Source organism: Cherax quadricarinatus, chromosome 30 (genome assembly GCF_038502225.1).
Source record: "Cherax quadricarinatus isolate ZL_2023a chromosome 30, ASM3850222v1, whole genome shotgun sequence".
Classification (NCBI taxonomy): Eukaryota; Metazoa; Arthropoda; class Malacostraca; order Decapoda; family Parastacidae; genus Cherax; species Cherax quadricarinatus.
In genome coordinates, this window is record NC_091321.1 from 27,285,677 (window position 1) to 27,302,210 (window position 16,534).

General features: G+C 46.4%; 1 protein-coding gene across 1 annotated transcript in view; it reads right to left on the minus strand.

Annotated features, from left to right (window-relative positions):
* Nucleotides 1–16,112, minus strand: part of l(2)09851 (WD repeat-containing protein 1 l(2)09851) — a 78,645-nt gene extending 62,533 nt beyond the window's left edge. The window contains exons 1-2 of the mRNA XM_053782126.2: nt 15,898–16,112; nt 10,814–10,950 (exon numbers count right to left, since the gene is read on the minus strand). Of these exons, the coding sequence (XP_053638101.2) occupies nt 10,814–10,950; nt 15,898–16,021 (261 nt within the window). The 5' untranslated portion in view covers nt 16,022–16,112. The remainder of the gene's footprint in view (nt 1–10,813; nt 10,951–15,897) is intronic.
* Between the last annotated feature and the right edge of the window lie 422 nt (nt 16,113–16,534).

Below are 16,534 nucleotides of genomic sequence, written 5' to 3' on the forward strand. Positions count from 1 at the left end.
GGGGCCCAATACTGGACGTTGTTCTCGACTTTGATTTGGCATAGGAGAAGAAATACTTTGGGTTTATTTCGATTTCATTTATGGCTTTTAGTTCTTCCCGCAATTCCTGACTCCTATAAGATTCCTTTAGCTTAAGTTCGATGCTTGTTATTTCTCTGACCAGTGTCTCCCTACGCATTTCAGATATATTGACCTCTTTTAGCCGCTCTGTTATTCTTTTCCGTCGCCTGTAAAGGGAGCGCCTGTCTCTTTCTATTTTACATCTACTCCTCCTTTTTCTTAGAGGAATAAGCCTTGTGCATACATTGAGTGCCACCGAGTTAATCTGTTCTAGGCATAAGTTGGGGTCTGTGTTGCTTAGTATATCTTCCCAGCTTATATCGGTTAGGACTTGGTTTACTTGGTCCCACTTTATGTTTTTGTTATTGAAGCTGAGTTTGGTGAATGCACCCTCGTGACTAATCTCGTTATGTCGGTCTTGGGCTCCGCGCATACATGTCTGAACCTCAATTATGTTGTGATCTGAGTATATTGTTTTTGATATGGTGACATTTCTTATCAGATCATCATTGTTAGTGAAGATGAGGTCTAGTGTATTCTCCAGTCTAGTAGGCTCTATTATTTGCTGGTTTAAATTGAATTTTGTGCAGAGATTTAAAAGCTCGTGCGAGTGTGAGTTTTCATCAGAGCTGCCTCCTGGTGTTATTACTGCAACAATATTATTTGCTATATTCCTCCATTTTAGGTGCTTTAAGTTGAAATCCCCCAGGAGCAAGATGTTGGGTGCAGGAGCTGGAAGATTTTCCAGACAATGGTCAATTTTTAACAGCTGTTCCTGGAATTGCTGGGATGTTGCATCCGGAGGCTTGTAGACTACCACAATGACTAGGTTTTGGTTCTTGATCTTTACTGCTAAAACTTCCACTACATCATTTGAGGCATTAAGCAGTTCTGTGCAAACAAGTGACTCTGCAATGTACAGGCCAACTCCCCCCTTTTGCCTGTTCACTTTGTCACATCTGTATAGGTTGTAACCTGGGATCCATATTTCGTTGTCCAAGTGATCCTTTATGTGGGTCTCAGTGAAAGCCGCGAACATTGCCTTTGCCTCTGCAAGCAGTCCACGGATGAAAGGTATTTTGTTGTTTGTTGCTGGCTTTAGACCCTGTATATTTGCAAAGAAGAATGTCATTGGACTGGTGGTATTGTTGGTACTGGGGGGGGATTTTTTTTCTGGCATTAGTATCCGTATCTGTTGGTTTGGAGTGGAGGCCATCGACTGTGGTTCCACTCCAGGAATGACTGGATTTGGTGTACGATTTCTGCTAGTTTTTTTTCCTTCCTGGCACTAAAAAACCTCTCCCTCTTGAGTGGCTGTGGCTACCCAGGTTTTCCCATGGCCTGGATGTTTTGTATCTTTTTGTCCCCTTTAGATGTTGTGCCTGGCAATTTAAGTTATAGCACAGTCTTTCCTGTACTGAAGAGGTGCACATTTCAGGGTGAAAAAGCTTACAGGAAGGGAGTTTGCATTTTCCTGTTGTCATATGGGCACGGCATTTTCTAGGGTGGTCATAGTTGCACGTCCCGTCTGTTTTTCCAGATTTCCCATGTCTGCAGATACCAAGTGCATAGTATGTGCACAGGCTTGGTTTCCGTTTGCCATGGGTTTCTGTGACTGTATTCCCTGTTGGTGCATGTTTACCTGTCTTATTCCTATCCTCCCTAGCACCAACAATGGAGCTCCCACCAGTTGTTTTTGGTAATATATCCTCACTATTGCTAATGGAGTCCTCTTGTTTGCTATTTCCTGTGGTATTTCTAGTTTGCAATATTGGTTTTATCTTATCTTTGACTACACTTGTTTCCCCACTACGGCTCCTGTCCCCTATGAGGTCATTTATATGTATTCCTTCCTGCGTATAATTCCCGACTACCTGGACGAAATCTCCAGCTTCACCATTACTGTCTCCCAGGACAGCACCTCCAGCTTCACCATTGCTGTCTCCCAGGACAGCACCTCCAGCTTCACCATTACTGTCTCCCAGGACAGCACCTCCAGCCTCACCATTACTGTCTCCCAGGACAGCACTATCAGCCCCACATTTACTGACAACCAGGACATCACCTCCAGCCTTACAGTTTCTGACTACATGGCCAGTATCAAGGGCAGTACCATTCAGCCCAGACTTTTTATGTTCCCATCTGTTGTAGAAAGCTTCCAGGTTTTCTATGAAAGCAGCTTTGATGTTATCCTCTTTTAATACCCTTGTGATTTTAGTCCACAGATTTATCTCATTTGGGCATACCCAAAAACACTTAACCGTTTTAATACTGCTTGTAGCTAGTTCTTGGATATCTGCACAAGGGGCGTGACACCAATTTCCACAAAAATGACAATTTATCCAAGTGGAAGCCCGTTTGTTTGATTGACTGCAGACTACACAGAGCTTCATAATGATTTGAATGGTTGATTTACTGTAATTCTACTAGCAACCTCTTGAACACTCTATTAATAACCTCCTTAAATGAAGTTCTAGCTATTTGTATTTCTATTTCTAACTGTACTTGTATATTGGACAGCTTACCGTGTACGTTCCTGATTTATATTTATTGTTTGTGTTTGATAAGGGCGCCTACAACCCCGTCCGTTTACAGTCTGCTTTATTGTCCAACGAATCCATTTGAAACCAGTCAAGGGTTTGGACCAGTCAAGAGTTCGGACCAGTCGAGGGTTCGGAACCAGTCTGATCTGATCAGTGGGTCACTTATTTAAAACATACTGGTCGGTGATTTGGGCTAACCCATGAAGGATCTACTGGAAATTATCTGCCCGAGTAATATGTGATTTGATTGTTACAAAAGTATAACTTGCGTGCTGAAGAACCGGTAATTGCTGGTAGCTCCTACAATGACGAACGGTCGAGCCTCAACCCTTGTTTATCAATCGCTGTATCTAGCTTTTCTAGGTTTTTTTCATCTCCACCACAATAAATGCTATATTATCACTATAGTTGACTGGTGGAAATTTTGGAGGAAGGACACTTTTTCTGTAGTAATAATTGCTTCTCATTGTGTATATTGCGACCGCTGGTAACTACAGGTTATATGAGATTCATAGTATACGTCTGGTATTTCAAGAAAAAAGAAACTAACGAAAGTCACTCCACTCCACTAAGTACCATTATAATACTGGTTAGTTGCTACTACAACACTGTATTCTGCTATTCACTGGTATCACTAGATTACAGTATATGCGAGTACACTAGCAGGCCAGGAAGATTATTAAAACAGCTGACCTCTTTGGTAAGTTTCTGGCGACTTCTGGCACCTGCCTCTATAGGCTTATCACTTCATTTACAAATTCACCTGTTTTCAAATGACACTTTAGCCTTTATCATCTATATACTAGGGAGCCACTGTAGTATACACTATGTATACACAATATTATCAGGGAGACTTGTCTTTCCTCTGACAAAGAAAAGTTCTATTATTATTATTTTGCACATGGAACACAGGCCTATGATTCCCCTCTGGCAGTAAACTCTGCTAGGTAGTGCACACTAATTCTCCTTTTTTGACTCAGTATATAATGTTTTCCGCCCAAGATTGGTTCCAGGTGCTAGAGGGATGTATTGTATAGGATTGATGGCACAAATTAAAGTTCTAGCACGTAAGAGCGACCGTGTAAACACGAGAAAACACGGAGCACAACGGGGCATGCTGACACAAGCTACTAGTGACTCTTGTGGAGGAACATCACCCTAACCCTCTCCCCTCCTCCCATCTTCCATACTCCAATAAGTCTTCAATAAAGGTGTGATATTATTGTTTTATACTCGATTTCTCATTCCTTTCTGTATGTAAATCTATATTTACTCTATAAAAAAATAATTTTTGTTAATACTTTCAGGTGTCTGGAACGGATTAATTGGATTTACATTATTTCTTATAGGGAAAATTAATTCGGAAATCATCAGATTCGGATTTAGTCACTCTCTGGAACTGATTAATTACAAAAACCGGGGGTCCACTGTATATACTACCCTTTAATTTTTTTTTAACTTAAATTGTCAATATTGTTCTCTGTTACTATTCCCTAATAAAATTGGCATTACAATTTTTTTTTTTAATACATGCTGGCTGTCTCTCACCGAGGCAGCATGACCCAAAAAAGAAACACTTTCACCATCATTCACACATGATCACTGTCTTTGCAGAAGTGCCCAGATATGACAGTTTAGATGTCACTCCAGTTTAGATGTAGAGGCACTGTACTTCCCACCTCCAGGACTCAAGTTTAGCTAACCGGTTTCCATGAATCCCTTCAGAAAATATTACCCTGCTCACACTCCAACAGTTTGTCGGGTTCCAAAAACCATTTGTCTCCATTCACTCTTATCTAACACGCTCACACATGCCTGCTGCATGTCCAGGCCCCTTCCACACAAAACCTCTTTTACACCCTCCCTCCATCCTTTTGTAGGATGACCCCCTACCCTTCACTACAGATTTATACACCCTCCAAGTCAAGACAAAATTATATTATTTAAAATACTCACTTTATTAGTAATGCTATCCTCAGATAAACTACAGCAGTTCAAGCAACCTTAGAATTCACATAATTAACACCGAACTAATCCATGTCAAGTAATTTTAAAGAAGGTTTATGTTAGTGTTTATGTGCCTGAATTGCAATAACCAAGGTCTTTTCCATGTACCAACTACTAACAATGTAAAACGGCATCTGTAAATCAATGCGTATTATTTTTTTTATTTTTATTATCACACTGGCCGATTCCCACCAAGGCAGGGTGGCCCGAAAAAGAAAAACTTTCACCATCATTCACTCCATCACTGTCTTGCCAGAAGGGTGCTTTACACTACAGTTTTTAAACTGCAACATTAACACCCCTCCTTCAGAGTGCAGGCACTGTACTTCCCATCTCCAGGACTCAAGTCCGGCCTGCCGGTTTCCCTGAATCCCTTCATAAATGTTACTTTGCTCACACTCCAACAGCACGTCAAGTATTAAAAACCATTTGTCTCCATTCACTCCTATCAAACACGCTCACGCATGCCTGCTGGAAGTCCAAGCCCCTCGCACACAAAACCTCCTTTACCCCCTCTCTCCAACCTTTCCTAGGCCGACCCCTACCCTGCCTTCCTTCCACTACAGACTGATACACTCTTGAAGTCATTCTGTTTCGCTCCATTCTCTCTACATGTCCGAACCACCTCAACAACCCTTCCTCAGCCCTCTGGACAACAGTTTTGGTAATCCCGCACCTCCTCCTAACTTCCAAACTACGAATTCTCTGCATTATATTCACACCACACATTGCCCTCAGACATGACATCTCCACTGCCTCCAGCCTTCTCCTCGCTGCAACATTCATCACCCATGCTTCACACCCATATAAGAGCGTTGGTAAAACTATACTCTCATACATTCCCCTCTTTGCCTCCAAGGACAAAGTTCTTTGTCTCCACAGACTCCTAAGTGCACCACTCACTCTTTTCCCCTCATCAATTCTATGATTCACCTCATCTTTCATAGACCCATCTGCTGACACGTCCACTCCCAAATATCTGAATACATTCACCTCCTCCATACTCTCTCCCTCCAATCTGATATTCAATCTTTCATCACCTAATCTTTTTGTTATCCTCATAACCTTACTCTTTCCTGTATTCACCTTTAATTTCCTTCTTTTGCACACCCTACCAAATTCATCCACCAATCTCTGCAACTTCTCTTCAGAATCTCCCAAGAGCACAGTGTCATCAACAAAGAGCAGCTGTGACAACTTCCACTTTGTGTGTGATTCTTTATCTTTTAACTCCACGTCTCTTGCCAAGACCCTCGCATTTACTTCTCTTACAACCCCATCTATAAATATATTAAACAACCACGGTGACATCACACATCCTTGTCTAAGGCCTACTTTTACTGGGAAAAAATTTCCATCTTTCCTACATACTCTAACTTGAGCCTCACTATCCTCGTAAAAACTCTTCACTGCTTTCAGTAACCTACCTCCTACACCATACGCTTGCAACATCTGCCACATTGCCCCCCTATCCACCCTGTCATACGCCTTTTCCAAATCCATAAATGCCACAAAGACCTCTTTAGCCTTATCTAAATACTGTTCACTTATATGTTTCACTGTAAACACCTGGTCCACACACCCCCTACCTTTCCTAAAGCCTCCTTGTTCATCTGCTATCCTATTCTCTGTCTTACTCTTAATTCTTTCAATAATAACTCTACCATACACTTTACCAGATATACTCAGCAGACTTATCCCCCTATAATTTTTGCACTCTCTTTTATCCCCTTTGCCTTTATACAAAGGAACTATGCATGCTCTCTGCCAATCCCTAGGTACCTTACCCTCTTCCATACATTTATTAAATAATTGCACCAACCACTCCAAAACTATATCCCCACCTGCTTTTAACATTTCTATCTTTATCCCATCAATCCCAGCTGCCTTACCCCCTTTCATTTTACCTACTGCCTCACGAACTTCCCCCACACTCACAACTGGCTCTTCCTCACTCCTACAAGATGTTATTCCTCCTTGTCCTATACACGAAATCACAGCTTCCCTATCTTCATCAACATTTAACAATTCCTCAAAATATTCCCTCCATCTTCCCAATACCTCTAACTCTCCATTTAATAACTCTCCTCTCCTATTTTTAACTGACAAATCCATTTGTTCTCTATGCTTTCTTAACTTGTTAATCTCACTCCAAAACTTTTTCTTATTTTCAACAAAATTTGTTGATAACATCTCACCCACTCTCTCATTTGCTCTCTTTTTACATTGCTTCACCACTCTCTTAACCTCTCTCTTTTTCTCCATATACTCTTCCCTCCTTGCATCACTTCTATTTTGTAAAAACTTCTCACACGCTAACTTTTTCTCCCTTATAAAACTGGGTTGCTTAAATGTGCGTGGATGTAGTGCGGATGACAAGAAACAGATGATTGCTGATGTTATGAATGAAAAGAAGTTGGATGTCCTGGCCCTAAGCGAAACAAAGCTGAAGGGGGTAGGAGAGTTTCAGTGGGGGGAAATAAATGGGATTAAATCTGGAGTATCTGAGAGAGTTAGAGCAAAGGAAGGGGTAGCAGTAATGTTAAATGATCAGTTATGGAAGGAGAAAAGAGAATATGAATGTGTAAATTCAAGAATTATGTGGATTAAAGTAAAGGTTGGATGCGAGAAGTGGGTCATAATAAGCGTGTATGCACCTGGAGAAGAGAGGAATGCAGAGGAGAGAGAGAGATTTTGGGAGATGTTAAGTGAATGTATAGGAGCCTTTGAACCAAGTGAGAGAGTAATTGTGGTAGGGGACTTGAATGCTAAAGTAGGAGAAACTTTTAGAGAGGGTGTGGTAGGTAAGTTTGGGGTGCCAGGTGTAAATGATAATGGGAGCCCTTTGATTGAACTTTGTATAGAAAGGGGTTTAGTTATAGGTAATACATATTTTAAGAAAAAGAGGATAAATAAGTATACACGATATGATGTAGGGCGAAATGACAGTAGTTTGTTGGATTATGTATTGGTAGATAAAAGACTGTTGAGTAGACTTCAGGATGTACATGTTTATAGAGGGGCCACAGATATATCAGATCACTTTCTAGTTGTAGCTACACTGAGAGTAAAAGGTAGATGGGATACAAGGAGAATAGAAGCATCAGGGAAGAGAGAGGTGAAGGTTTATAAACTAAAAGAGGAGGCAGTTAGGGTAAGATATAAACAGCTATTGGAGGATAGATGGGCTAATGAGAGCATAGGCAATGGGGTCGAAGAGGTATGGGGTAGGTTTAAAAATGTAGTGTTAGAGTGTTCAGCAGAAGTTTGTGGTTACAGGAAAGTGGGTGCAGGAGGGAAGAGGAGCGATTGGTGGAATGATGATGTAAAGAGAGTAGTAAGGGAGAAAAAGTTAGCATATGAGAAGTTTTTACAAAGTAGAAGTGATGCAAGGAGGGAAGAGTATATGGAGAAAAAGAGAGAAGTTAAGAGAGTGGTGAAGCAATGTAAAAAGAGAGCAAATGAGAGAGTGGGTGAGATGTTATCAACAAATTTTGTTGAAAATAAGAAAAAGTTTTGGAGTGAGATTAACAAGTTAAGAAAGCCTAGAGAACAAATGGATTTGTCAGTTAAAAATAGGAGAGGAGAGTTATTAAATGGAGAGTTAGAGGTATTGGGAAGATGGAAGGAATATTTTGAGGAATTGTTAAATGTTGATGAAGATAGGGAAGCTGTGATTTCGTGTATAGGGCAAGGAGGAATAACATCTTGTAGGAGTGAGGAAGAGCCAGTTGTGAGTGTGGGGGAAGTTCGTGAGGCAGTAGGTAAAATGAAAGGGGGTAAGGCAGCCGGGATTGATGGGATAAAGATAGAAATGTTAAAAGCAGGTGGGGATATAGTTTTGGAGTGGTTGGTGCAATTATTTAATAAATGTATGGAAGAAGGTAAGGTACCTAGGGATTGGCAGAGAGCATGCATAGTTCCTTTGTATAAAGGCAAAGGGGATAAAAGAGAGTGCAAAAATTATAGGGGGATAAGTCTGTTGAGTGTACCTGGTAAAGTGTATGGTAGAGTTATAATTGAAAGAATTAAGAGTAAGACGGAGAATAGGATAGCAGATGAACAAGGAGGCTTTAGGAAAGGTAGGGGGTGTGTGGACCAGGTGTTTACAGTGAAACATATAAGTGAACAGTATTTAGATAAGGCTAAAGAGGTCTTTGTGGCATTTATGGATTTGGAAAAGGCGTATGACAGGGTGGATAGGGGGGCAATGTGGCAGATGTTGCAAGTGTATGGTGTAGGAGGTAGGTTACTGAAAGCAGTGAAGAGTTTTTACGAGGATAGTGAGGCTCAAGTTAGAGTATGTAGGAAAGAGGGAAATTTTTTCCCAGTAAAAGTAGGCCTTAGACAAGGATGTGTGATGTCACCGTGGTTGTTTAATATATTTATAGATGGGGTTGTAAGAGAAGTAAATGCGAGGGTCTTGGCAAGAGGCGTGGAGTTAAAAGATAAAGAATCACACACAAAGTGGGAGTTGTCACAGCTGCTCTTTGCTGATGACACTGTGCTCTTGGGAGATTCTGAAGAGAAGTTGCAGAGATTGGTGGATGAATTTGGTAGGGTGTGCAAAAGAAGAAAATTAAAGGTGAATACAGGAAAGAGTAAGGTTATGAGGATAACAAAAAGATTAGGTGATGAAAGATTGAATATCAGATTGGAGGGAGAGAGTATGGAGGAGGTGAACGTATTCAGATATTTGGGAGTGGACGTGTCAGCAGATGGGTCTATGAAAGATGAGGTGAATCATAGAATTGATGAGGGAAAAAGAGTGAGTGGTGCACTTAGGAGTCTGTGGAGACAAAGAACTTTGTCCTTGGAGGCAAAGAGGGGAATGTATGAGAGTATAGTTTTACCAACGCTCTTATATGGGTGTGAAGCGTGGGTGATGAATGTTGCAGCGAGGAGAAGGCTGGAGGCAGTGGAGATGTCATGTCTGAGGGCAATGTGTGGTGTGAATATAATGCAGAGAATTCGTAGTTTGGAAGTTAGGAGGAGGTGCGGGATTACCAAAACTGTTGTCCAGAGGGCTGAGGAAGGGTTGTTGAGGTGGTTCGGACATGTAGAGAGAATGGAGCGAAACAGAATGACTTCAAGAGTGTATCAGTCTGTAGTGGAAGGAAGGCGGGGTAGGGGTCGGCCTAGGAAGGGTTGGAGGGAGGGGGTAAAGGAGGTTTTGTGTGCGAGGGGCTTGGACTTCCAGCAGGCATGCGTGAGCGTGTTTGATAGGAGTGAATGGAGACAAATGGTTTTTAATACTTGACGTGCTGTTGGAGTGTGAGCAAAGTAACATTTATGAAGGGATTCAGGGAAACCGGCAGGCCGGACTTGAGTCCTGGAGATGGGAAGTACAGTGCCTGCACTCTGAAGGAGGGGTGTTAATGTTGCAGTTTAAAAACTGTAGTGTAAAGCACCCTTCTGGCAAGACAGTGATGGAGTGAATGATGGTGAAAGTTTTTCTTTTTCGGGCCACCCTGCCTTGGTGGGAATCGGCCGGTGTGATAATAAAATAAAAATAATACTCTCTTTACATCATCATTCCACCAATCGCTCCTCTTCCCTCCCGCACCCACTTTCCTGTAACCACAAACTTCTGCTGAACACTCTAACACTACATTTTTAAACCTACCCCATACCTCTTCGACCCCATTGCCTATGCCTCCTCTTTTAGTTTATAAACCTTCACCTCTCTCTTCCCTGATACTTCTATTCTCCTTGTATCCCATCTACCTTTTACTCTCAGTGTAGCTACAACTAGAAAGTATTAATGAGCATAAAAGGTTGTGAGGTACATCATCTGTTTCTTGACGTACATCACAAGGTTTACCGGTATTTATTCTATAAAACCAGGACGTTTTGGCCTGTATGAAAATCCTACTCTGTGTAAAATAAAACATTATCTCCTCTGTCATATACAGCTGCATAATTTAATATAAAAAGCCTACTCATATATATTTGAAGAAAAATTTGGAGTCCAACTGGGCAGAGCAAAAAAATAGATAAACTACATTGAACCATATACAAACTAATAATAATTTCACAATGACATGAAAATGTTAGAATATTACAATACCAAAAAAATTATGCCATATCACATGACCACCTCAGTTGAAGAGGCCAAATGATACGACAATGATTCTGCATTTCTGGCTTTGTTAAAATGTGGATTTCTATAACTGAACATCTAAAAGATTTTATGCGCATACCTTCATTAGAATAACATTGTTTACGTGAGTGCGTGCTGCCTGTGTTCCAGCCACAAAGTAGCAAGTAACAGGAGTGTTGCAAGTACGATTGTCCCCCAGATCATCCGGCAAAATGTCAAAGCTCAAGCAGGGCGCACCTGAATGAAAAAGAGGGATTATTAAAATTCTAACTCTAAATACACATCTTTATATTCAAACATGAGTACAGAAAATCATCAGAGTAAACTAGGCAAATACAAGATTCACTTTCCCATTATAGTCTGCCTTGTCCATTATCGCTGCACTGGATCCCAGAGTGTGGAGTTATTTGTGTTGCCCTGGATCCCAGAGTGTGGAATTACCTGTGTTGCCCTTGATCCCAGAGTGTGGAGTTATTAGTGTTGCCCTGGATCCTAGAGTGTGGAGTTATCTGTGTTGCCCTGGATCCCAGAGGGTGGAGTTACCTGTGTTGTCCTAGATCCCAGAGGGTGGAGTTACCTGTGTTGCCCTAGATCCCAGAGGGTGGAGTTACCTGTGTTGCCCTAGATCCCAGAGGGTGGAGTTACCTGTGTTGCCCTGGATCCCAGAGTGTGGAGTTATTTGTGTTGCCCTAGATCCCAGAGGGTCGAGTTATTTGTTGGGGTTAGCTGCAGTGCCCTGGACCCCAGAGTGTGGAGTTATCTGTGTTGCCCTGGATCCCAGAGTGTGGAGTTACCTGTGTTGCCCTGGATCCCAGAGTGTGGAGTTACCTGTGCTGCCCTGGATCCTAGTGTGTGGAGTTAGCTGCAGTGCCCTGGACTCCAGAGTGTGGAGTTACCTGTGTTGCCCTGGATCCCAGAGTGTGGAGTTACCTGTGTTGCCCTGGATCCCAGTGTGTGGAGTTAGCTGCAGTGCCCTGGATCCCAAAGTGTGGAGTTACCTGTGTTGCCCTGGATCCCAGAGTGTGGAGTTACCTGTGTTGCCTTGGATCCCAGAGTGTGGAGTTACCTGTGTTGCCCTGGACCCCAGAGTGTAGTTACCTGCACTGCCCTGGACCCCAGAGTGTAGTTACCTGCACTGCCCTGGACCCCAGAGTGTAGTTATCTGCACTGCCCTGGACCCCAGAGTGTAGTTACCTGCACTGCCCTGGACCCCAGAGTGTAGTTACCTGCACTGTCCTGGACCCGAGAATGTAGTTACCTGCACTGCCCTGGACCCCAGAGTGTAGTTACCTGCACTACCCTGGACCCCAGAGTATAATTACCTGCACTGCCCTGGACAACAGAGTGTAGTTACCTGCACTGCCCTGGACCCCAGAGTGTAGTTACCTGCACTGCCCTGGACCCCAGAGTGTAGAGTTACCTGCATTGCCCTGGACCCCAGAGTCTAGTTAGCTGCACTGCCCTGGACCCCAGAGTGTAGTTACCTGCACTGCCCTGGACCCCAGAGCGTAGAGTTACCTGCACTGCCCTGGACCCCAGAGTGTAGTTACCTGCATTGCCCTGGACCCCAGAGTGTAGTTACCTACACTGCCCTGGACCCCAGAGTGTAGAGTTACCTGCACTGCCCTGGACCCCAGAGTGTAGTTACCTACACTGCCCTGGACCCCAGAGTGTAGAGTTACCTGCACTGCCCTGGACCCCAGAGTGTAGAGTTACCTGCAGTGCCCTGGACCCCAGAGTGTAGAGTTACCTGCACTGCCCTGGACCCCAGAGTGTAGTTACCTGCACTGCCCTGGACCCCAGAGTGTAGTTACCTGCACTGCCCTGGACCCCAAAGTGTAGAGTTACCTGCACTGCCCTGGACCCCAGAGTGTAGTTAGCTGCACTGCCCTGGACCCCAGAGTGTAGTTAGCTGCACTGCCCTGGACCCCAGAGTGTAGTTACCTGCACTGCCTTGGACCCCAGAGTGTAGTTACCTGCACTGCCCTGGACCCCAGAGTGTAGTTACCTGCACTGCCCTGGACCCCAGAGTGTAGTCACCTGCACTGCCCTGGACCCCAGATTGTAGTTACCTGCACTGCCCTAGACCCCAGAGTGTAGTCACCTGCATTGCCCTGGACCCCAGAGTGTAGAGTTACCTGCACTGCCCAGGACCCCAGAGTGTAGAGTTATCTGCATTGCCCTGGACCCCAGAGTGTAGAGTTACCTGTACTGCCCTGGACCCCAGAGTGTAGTTAGCTGCACAGCCCTGGACCCCAGAGTGTAGTTAGCTGCACTGCCCATGACCCCAGAGTGTAGTTACCTGCACTGCCCTGGACCACAGAGTGTAGTTACCTGCACTGCCCTGGACCCCAAAGTGTAGTCACCTGCACTGCCCTGGACCCCAGAGTGTAGTCACTTGCACTGCCCTGGACCCGAGTGTACTTACCTGCACCGCCCTGGACCCCAGAGTGTAGTTACCTGCACTGCCCTGGACCCCAGAGTGGTTACCTGCACTGCCCTGGACCCCAGAGTGTACTTACCTGCACTGCCCTGAACCCCAGAGTGTAGTTACCTGCACTACCCTGGACCCCAGAGCATAGAGATACCTGCACTGCCCTGGACCCCAGAGTGTAGTTACCTACACTGCCCTGGACCCCAGAGTGTAGTTACCTGCACTGCCCTGGACCCCAGAGTGTAGTTACCTGCACTGCCCTGGACCCCAGAGTGTAGTTACCTACACTGCCCAGGACCCCAGAGTGTAGAGTTACCTGCACTGCCCTGGACCCCAGAGTGTAGAGTTACCTGCGCTGCCCTGGACCCCAGAGTGTAGTTACCTGCACTGCCCTGGACCCCAGAGTGTAGTTACCTGCACTGCCCTGGACCCCAGAGTGTAGAGTTACCTGCACTGCCCTGGACCCCAGAGTGTAGTTAGCTGCACTGCCCTGGATCCCAGAGTGTAGTTAGCTGCACTGCCCTGGACCCCAGAGTGTAGTTACCTGCACTGCCCTGGACCCGAGTGTAGTTACCTGCACTGCCCTGAACCCCAGAGTGTAGTCACCTGCACTGCCCTGGACCCCAGAGTATAGTCACTTGCACTGCCCTGGACCCCAGAGTGTAGTTACCTGCACTGCCCTGGACCCCAGAGTGTAGTTACCTGCACTGCCCTGGACCCCAGAGTGTAGTTACCTGCACTGTCCTGGACCCCAGTGTAGAGTCACCTGCACTGCCTTGGACCCCAGAGTGTAGTTACCTGCACTGCCCTGGACCCCAGAGTGTAGAGTTACCTGCACTGCCCTGGACCCCAGAGTGTAGTTAGCTGCACTGCCCTGGATCCCAGAGTGTAGTTAGCTGCACTGCCCTGGACCCCAGAGTGTAGTTACCTGCACTGCCCTGGACCCGAGTGTAGTTACCTGCACTGCCCTGAACCCCAGAGTGTAGTCACCTGCACTGCCCTGGACCCCTGAGTATAGTCACTTGCACTGTCCTGGACCCCAGAGTGTAGTTACCTGCACTGCCCTGGACCCCAGTGTAGTTACCTGCACTGCCCTGGACCCCAGAGTGTAGTTACCTGCACTGCCCTGGACCCCAGAGTGTTGTTACCTGCACTGCCCTGAACCCCAGAGTGTAGTTACCTGCACTGCCCTGGACCCCAGAGTGTAGTTACCTGCACTGCCCTGGACCCCAGAGTGTAGTCACCTGCACTGCCCTGGACCCCAGAGTGTAGTTACCTACACTGCCCAAGACCCCAGAGTGTAGTCACCTGCATTGCCCTGGACCCCAGAGTGTACAGTTACCTGCACTGCCCTGGACCCCCGAGTGTAGAGTTACCTGCATTGCCCTGGACCCCAGAGTGTAGTTACCTGCACTGCCCTGGACCCCAGAGTGTAGTCACCTGCACTGCCCTGGACCCCAGAGTGTAGTCACCTGCATTGCCCTGGAGCCCAGAGTGTAGTCACCTGCACTGCCCTGGACCCCAGATTGTAGTCACCTGCATTGCCCTGGACCCCAGTGTAGAGTCACCTGCACTGCCCTGGACCCCAGAGTGTAATCACCTGCACTGCCCTGGACCCCAGAGTGTAGTCACCTGCATTGCCCTGGACCCCAGAGTGTAGTTACCTGCACTGTCCTGGACCCCAGAGTGTAGTTACCTGCACTGCCCTGGACCCCAGAGTGTAGTTACCTGCATTGCCCTGGACCCCAGAGTGTAGTTACCTGCATTGCCCTGGACCCGAGTGTAGTTACCTGCACTGCCCTGAACCCCAGAGTGTAGTCACCTGCACTGCCCTGGACCCCTGAGTATAGTCACTTGCACTGTCCTGGACCCCAGAGTGTAGTTACCTGCACTGCCCTGGACCCCAGTGTAGTTACCTGCACTGCCCTGGACCCCAGAGTGTAGTTACCTGCACTGCCCTGGACCCCAGAGTGTTGTTACCTGCACTGCCCTGGACCCCAGAGTGTAGTTACCTGCACTGCCCTGGACCCCAGAGTGTAGTTACCTGCACTGCCCTGGACCCCAGAGTGTAGTCACCTGCACTGCCCTGGACCCCAGAGTGTAGTTACCTACACTGCCCAAGACCCCAGAGTGTAGTCACCTGCATTGCCCTGGACCCCAGAGTGTACAGTTACCTGCACTGCCCTGGACCCCCGAGTGTAGAGTTACCTGCATTGCCCTGGACCCCAGAGTGTAGTTACCTGCACTGCCCTGGACCCCAGAGTGTAGTCACCTGCACTGCCCTGGACCCCAGAGTGTAGTCACCTGCATTGCCCTGGAGCCCAGAGTGTAGTCACCTGCACTGCCCTGGACCCCAGATTGTAGTCACCTGCATTGCCCTGGACCCCAGTGTAGAGTCACCTGCACTGCCCTGGACCCCAGAGTGTAATCACCTGCACTGCCCTGGACCCCAGAGTGTAGTCACCTGCATTGCCCTGGACCCCAGAGTGTAGTCACCTGCATTGCCCTGGACCCCAGAGTGTAGTTACCTGCACTGCCCTGGACCCCAGAGTGTAGTTACCTGCACTGCCCTGGACCCCAGAGTGTAGTTACCTGCATTGCCCTGGACCCCAGAGTGTAGTTACCTGCATTGCCCTGGACCCCAGAGTGTAGTTACCTGCACTGCCCTGGACCCCAGAGTGTAGTTACCTGCATTGCCCTGGACCCCAGTGTAGTTACCTGCATTGCCCTGGACCCCAGAGTGTAGTTACCTGCATTGCCCTCATGAAAGAGAACATAAGCCGAGAAATCACACTCTAGTCCAGTAGTGCCGTTCTCTGAAGAGTTGTCATCATCTCCACTCTCCTCACTCATGCTTTCTTCTTCACTATTCATCTTGATACACTAATTTCTTCTTCACGCTGAGGACAAACGTGGTAGTCTTCTTCTTCTTCTTCTGCTGTTGGGTTTCAGGGCCACTGACAGCATACGCCGTATCGAGCCCGGCCGTCCAGTGCTAGGAGAGGGAATATCGACCAAAGTGGAAGAATGTCTTGACCAATAACGATGTATCATATGTCTCTGATACGCCCTGAAGCCAGCAGGAAGGAGCAGGTACAAGCCAATATCTCCTGACGGTCCAGAAGGCGAAACCCCTCCCCTTTGAGGAGGAGAGGTAGAGTGAAAGTGTGCACCCCAAGTGTGCGCAAGGCCGCTCGGAGAGTAGTCCGTGCAGAGTGATAACGTGGGCACCACAGCAGGAAGTGTTCCACCGTCTCAGGCTGTGAGGGACACCACGGGCAGTACGGAGAGTCCGTCATCCGAAGGCGATATAGATGAGCCGCCAGTCGCCAGTGCCCGACTCGAAGGCGAGTCAGTGCAACGTCCACCGAGCGATTGGGATGGCGA